Source organism: Phalacrocorax carbo, chromosome 5 (assembly GCF_963921805.1).
Source record: "Phalacrocorax carbo chromosome 5, bPhaCar2.1, whole genome shotgun sequence".
Classification (NCBI taxonomy): domain Eukaryota; kingdom Metazoa; phylum Chordata; class Aves; order Suliformes; family Phalacrocoracidae; genus Phalacrocorax; species Phalacrocorax carbo.
This window is the reverse complement of record NC_087517.1, coordinates 11,446,327-11,452,326: the sequence shown is the minus strand read 5'-3', so window position 1 is coordinate 11,452,326 and position 6,000 is coordinate 11,446,327. Positions and strand designations below refer to the sequence as shown.

At 45.5% G+C, this 6,000-nt stretch overlaps 1 protein-coding gene across 1 annotated transcript in view; it reads left to right on the top strand.

The window, feature by feature from the left end:
* The first annotated feature begins 5,551 nt into the window (after positions 1 to 5,551).
* LOC104043241 (TGF-beta receptor type-2-like) overlaps positions 5,552 to 6,000 on the top strand; it is a 33,720-nt gene continuing 33,271 nt past the window's right edge. Inside the window, exon 1 of the mRNA XM_064451165.1 lies at positions 5,552 to 5,803. Within this exon, the coding sequence (XP_064307235.1) occupies positions 5,752 to 5,803 (52 nt within the window). The 5' untranslated portion in view covers positions 5,552 to 5,751. The remainder of the gene's footprint in view (positions 5,804 to 6,000) is intronic.

Below are 6,000 nucleotides of genomic sequence, written 5' to 3'. Positions count from 1 at the left end.
ATATTGAATCTAAACGTCCCTTAGCACGATTTGAGGCCATTTTCTCTTGTCCTATCACTTACTACTTGGGAAGAGAGAGGGACACCCCCCTTGCAGCTTTGGTCAAGGAGCTTGTTGCACGCAGTCTGAGAGAAATTAGGAGTTAGGCCAGTGTTTCTGGACTACAGAAGGACTCCAATAAAAGTCAGGCATCACTTAGAAAATGCATTTATCCTGCGTGGCTACCAAAACGAGCATTAGCTGAGATACAGGAACATGGGGAAGTTGGCAGGGCTAAGGAGAAGTGGTTGTGGTGATGCAGACAAGGCCACCTGTGCCCAAAGGAGGTATAGCTGTGTCCCTCAGGATGCATTGCTGGCTTTGATTGCACTCCTCATGCTATCTGATCATCAAAGGTTACCACACCATCGCTGGGGCAGGCTGCAGGAAGAGAATGGAGAATGCCAAAGGTCAAGTATTTTCCCTTAAGTGATCGCAGGGAGGGCAAACCATAGTACCATGTACATGAGCTCAAACAAACACCAAAACACTGTGAAACTGAGACAGTGGAAGATGAGAACTCCCAGCATCCACCAGGCAGTGGCGTTTGAATTTATTTGATGCTCCCAGGACTGGAGCCAATATCGCTGTGAATGCAGGATGGAGATGCTGGCTGGATTGGATCCACAGTGCAGGGTGCACACCCTTCTCAGGCAACTGTTGCTGATGGCATGGTGAGACCAAGGCTATGCTTATAAGATGCAGAAGTGATGACACTGAAATTCTTGGGGTTTATTTAACTGCCAGGACAACTTGAGAGTAGTTCAATACAACTGCGCAATAAACGCGCACATAATTAAGAGTATGGATTTGTGTTCACTAATAGAAGCTAGGTCCGTGATCCTATCAAGTAGCCATTTTCCTTAGACCTGCCTTTTAAAACTCTGGAGTATAAGACAAATCCTCTTCACAACAGAAACACTTGTGGACCTTATCTGAAACCCAACACCACTACTGATATCAAGAGATTAAAAGGAATGAAGCCGATGCAACAGATATTAGTCCAGTCACGTAACATTCAAGCAATCCAGAGGGCAAGAGAACATCTTCTGATGCAGAACTGAACCCACACCTTTTTTTGTAGTCAGTCGTTTTAAACCCATTGCCCCTGCTATGTTCTCTGGGGCCTAGTGGGCACAGAGGAGGTCCCGGGAGGCTCAGGAGATTTGGCCTTTGTGTTAGAACTGTCTGGGGCATGGCTACGTCATTCCCCTTCTCTCCCTTCATGTCCCGTGTCATGTGAAAGTGGTCTTTGCCCCTGGGAAGAATAAGAGATTTGACTCACCTGGGTCTGGCACATGTCCTGGTGATGCTACCCTGCACAAGGGTGTCTAGAGCACATGTTGGGATCTTCAAATTTATTGATTGATTACAGAACCTTGCCTCTCACAGTGGAAACCCAGGCTGTTTGAAATCTTATTTTAAATATATGTTATATTGTTCCAGGTGGCCAAAGTTTTATTTTACTTCTCTAGCAAATATCTTCCAGCTCCTAAACGAGAACTTTGGGAAAACTGCTCCCACAATGCAACTTAAAAATCACCCTGCAGAGACCTTATGTTCCTCAGCCTAAATCCTGCCTTCAGTGTGTCTTGAGTTATGAGGTTGTCCAGACCACTAATAGAGGAGCAGGGGAATTTACACCAAAAGGCATAAACAAGCCAACAATAAAAATAACCATTTATCTCTTCTTCCTCCCCAATTTCTTACTCCAAAGGTCACTGTGTTCTCTCATGGAAGCAAAGCTCTATAATGTGAGTTTAGGCACTTTAGGCTAAATCCCAGAGTTCTTACTCACTTCTCCCCAAGTAACTTTGGTGGATTTTTAGTTTGCATTTTTTCCTTGGATAAGGTCTGAGAAATAAGCAGCGGCTCCAGAACAGAGCTGTTGGTGAGAGAAAAGCCCAGGTCAGCAGCGCATGTGCTGTGTGGCTCTCTGCTTAACCCAGGATGACTCACACCATAGCATTAGGGAAGAAACAAGCTCCCAGCCTCACGTTCTTCCTATTTTGCAGATGAGGTTTGCTTACAATAGCCTCAGCTCAGTGGACTGAAAATGCAAGTGATGGGAGGGTACATAGAATCAAAATCATAGAATGGTTTGGGTTGGAAGAGCTGTTAAAGATCATCTAGTTCCAACCCCCCTGCTGCCATGGGCAGGAACACCTTCTGCTAGACCACATTGCTCAAAGCCCCATCCAGCCTGGCCTTGAACACTTCCAGGGATGGGGCATCCATGACTTCTCTGGGCAATCTTTTCCATTGCCTCACCACCCTCACAGTGAAGAATTTCTTCCTTATATCTAATAGAAATCTACCTTCTTTCAGTTTAAAGCCATTACCCCTTCTCCTACCACTACATGCCCTTGTAAAAAGTCCCTCTCCAGCTTTCTTGTAGACCCCCTTCAAGTACCAGAAGGCTGCTATAAGGTCTCCCTGGAGCCTTCTCTTCTCCAGGCTGAACAACCCCAACTCTTTCAGCCTTTCTTCACAGGAGAGGTGCTCTAGCCCCCTGATCCTCTTTGTGGCCCTCCTCTGGCCTTGCTCTTACAGGTCCACGTCCTTCTTATATTGGGGGCCCTAGAGCTGAACGCAGTACTCCAGGTGAGGTCTCACGAGCGTGGAGTAGAGGGGGAGAATCACATCCCTCGACCTGCTGGTTGTGCTTCTTTTGATGTAGCCCAGGATACAGCTAGCTTTCTGGGCTGCAAGTGCACATTGCTGGGTCGTGTTGAGGTTCTCATCAACAAACACCCCGAAGACCGTTCTCTGCCCAGCCTGTGTTTGTGCTTGGGATTGCACTGATCCATCTGCAGGACCTTGCACTTGGCCTAGTTGAACTTCATGGGGTCCACACGGGCCCACCTCTCAAGCCTGTCAAGGTCCCTCTGGATGGCATCCCTTCCCTCCAGTGCGTTCACCACACCACAGAGCTTGGTGTCATTGGCAAACTTGCTGAGGGTGCACTCCATCCAACTGTCTATGTCGTCGACAAAGATGTTAAACATCTAGCTCTGTGCAATCTTTCATGCAGCAAGGGCTGAACAGACAGGTTCCCTCTGTGCAGAAAGCAGCCTGCAGAGTCCAGTGGCCAGTTTACAAAAGCGAACTCTCACCCATGTCACCATGTTTTACCAAGCAGCAGGTCTAACACCATCTAGAAATAAGTACAGCTGTTCAGGAAGAGCGGGACAAACATCACTCCCCAAAAGCTTTCCCTTGCAGAGCTTCCTATAGAAACCCAACTGCCCTATAAAGGTGCCATCATATGGGACAGCTACTGCCTTTCCTCACATTTCAGTGAGCTCCGGCCCCATATCTCTCCCTAAGATTATTCTGCAGAGAGGATGAAGCATTTTACAGGGTTCAGTTTGGCCCAGAAGTTGTTTGGGATTGCCTGGGTTCTTTTAAAATACAGCTTCCGTGGCTCAGGGTCCCTGGCTGCAGGGACGTTGTGCAGGCTTCCTGCTGCCTTCCCAGGTTCTGCTGCTAAAAAAACAATATCCCTTGCTTCCCTTGCACTTCCAAATCATACAGTGTGTTTTGTCAATGTCCACCGTTGTTTAAAGCCTCTCCGGGCTCCTGCTGGGGACATTATTTCTCTCCGAGTTTCATAGGCAGCAGGGGATTCTTCCTGATTTTAAAGAGGGCTCCTATGGATCATGAATAATCTGTGACGTTCATAACACAAGCCTTATCCAGCTGTCTTGTAACACACAGAAGGGCTCATATCTAAAAAGCCAGCCAGCAGTCTGAGCGATCTGTGGGCATTTTGAAATGCTCCAAATCATAAAGAGGAGAGTTGGCAGGTCACCCAAAGAAACCACTGTGCAAACAGCAGTTTCAATATGCTTTTTTGAAAATAATGTCTTTCTGAATGTTTGCTGAACATCTGCTTGTCCTTAGCCCTCAAAGGCCATACCTCAGCTGTTGTAACTCAGGCCAATCCATTTCTTCTAGATTAATACTAAATAGCACATAGCAAGATGCCCAGTTTGATGTAAAGACAGCCAAGCAAGAGAGAGCAATGTTGCTTCTTGCCTAGGACTTGAGCTGATGTCCTCCAGGGCTCTGAGCAAGAGGCAGCTCCCCTGGTCAGGCAAACATTTCTAGACTTTGTTCTTCCAAATATACGTTCTCTGTGTATCTTAGGTGGTATATTTGCTTAGGGCATCCACATAGCTTTCTGCTTTCTTATCCAAGGCCCACATGGCCTTTTCTCCATGGAGGACAGGCTAAGCTAACTTGCATCTAGGCACCATGAAGTAAGTGGGAGCAGACCAAGCAACTCTCTGCAGAGGCATGCTGGTGTAGCCATGGTGTAGGGGAGATGCTTTATATTTATCAGCTGTGTCTGTACCTCATCTAAACCTCCCCTTTTTCCTTTCTAAATGCAGAAGGGAAAAGAGATGCCATTATTTAACTCCCTAACAGAATAATTTATATAAATAGTTTACAAACCAAGCACGTGTGGTTTATCAGAAAGATTCATACAAAGAAAGGGTCTTCAAGTCCAGCGGAGCAAAATGCTCACCAGTGATGATCACACATACACCTGAGCATATACAGATACACTATGTATCCACCACATACTGATTAATGAAATAAAAGATTAATTGTAACATGGGTAAATAAAAAGCTGGCGGCTCACAAAATTAGAATGCTGTGTGTGCATTAAAAAGTGATCAATGTATTTATCAATAACTATAAAAAATTAGCCTTACCTTATGGCAGGCATTTTGGCTGCAAAAAAACTTAATAACAACAACTCTTTCTCTGCCATGCTCGGTTACATTGATCATTATTTTAACCCATTCGGAAGGATTGGGGTAGATCATAGGGCAAGAGTTTGAGGATTTTACTCCTCCTTTTGCCACTGATTCATTGCGTTAACAACCAAGGCAAGTCAGATTTCTACTACGTTTCACAGTTTCCTTTTTGTAAGTGGGGATAATATTTCTTACAAGGTTTTGCAAAGGAGTTTGAGATCTTGGGGAGAAAGCAGCTATTTGAATGCTCTAGGTTATTATTTTAGGCCCTGATTCAGGAAAACATATATGTTTAAAACCTGCTGCTTTAATGGGTCAAAAGCACCTACTTTAGTCTAAGCTCATATTGATGTGGTCTTTCCGAAACAGCTGCCCTAAACCTTCCAGTTATCCCTATTAAAAATATAGCTCATTGAAACTTACTTAAAAGATAGAGTTAATTTCTAAAAGGGAGGGGAAAGTAGCAAATTAATGGCAGCTCAGCATATTGAAGCGTTACCTTCCATGTTTTATTCAGATGAAAGAGGCATGCAGGATTACCCATGCCTTTTTGATTAGATGCATGCAGTAGATATTAGGTCCCCTTCAAAGGTCCTTGGGCCGTATGGGGCTGGGAGCAGCTCTGCATTGTCATCAGAAAAAAAAAAGCAAACTCTTTTCTTGGAGCCAGGCTTCTTCCCCCAGCTCCCCCCTCCCATATTTGTATATATTTCGAGAGGAGAGTCAGGCTTAGTTTGTTCATAAGCTGCAGTTCCTGGGCGGACCCCACACACAGCTGGGCTTTAGCGGCTGGATCCGCCTTCCCGGCAAGCCTAGCCAGGAGCCTCGCAAACTCGGGGCTTCGGGCTTGACAGCAGAAACACAGGAGACTGACCGCACTGAGGGAAGATGAATTGGTCAACGCCGTGAAGCCGGGCTTCTGGTGGCTGGTGGGATCCAGAAAATGGGTTACTGGAGGAGACCGGGTCTGCTTTCCTTACTGCTGCTTTCCTTCTGTGAGTAGAAAAATGTTTCTGGTTAGACAACGTTAAGCAACATACTCTGAGAGGTCGTTTATTTTTCCTTCCTCCAGCAAAATAGCTTATCTTTGATTTTTCCCCTGACAGCAATTAACCAGAGGATTGGAAATAGTTGAGAATTTAGTAGAATACACTGCTACGGCTGCATCAGCTGTGTATTTCTCTTACGGTGA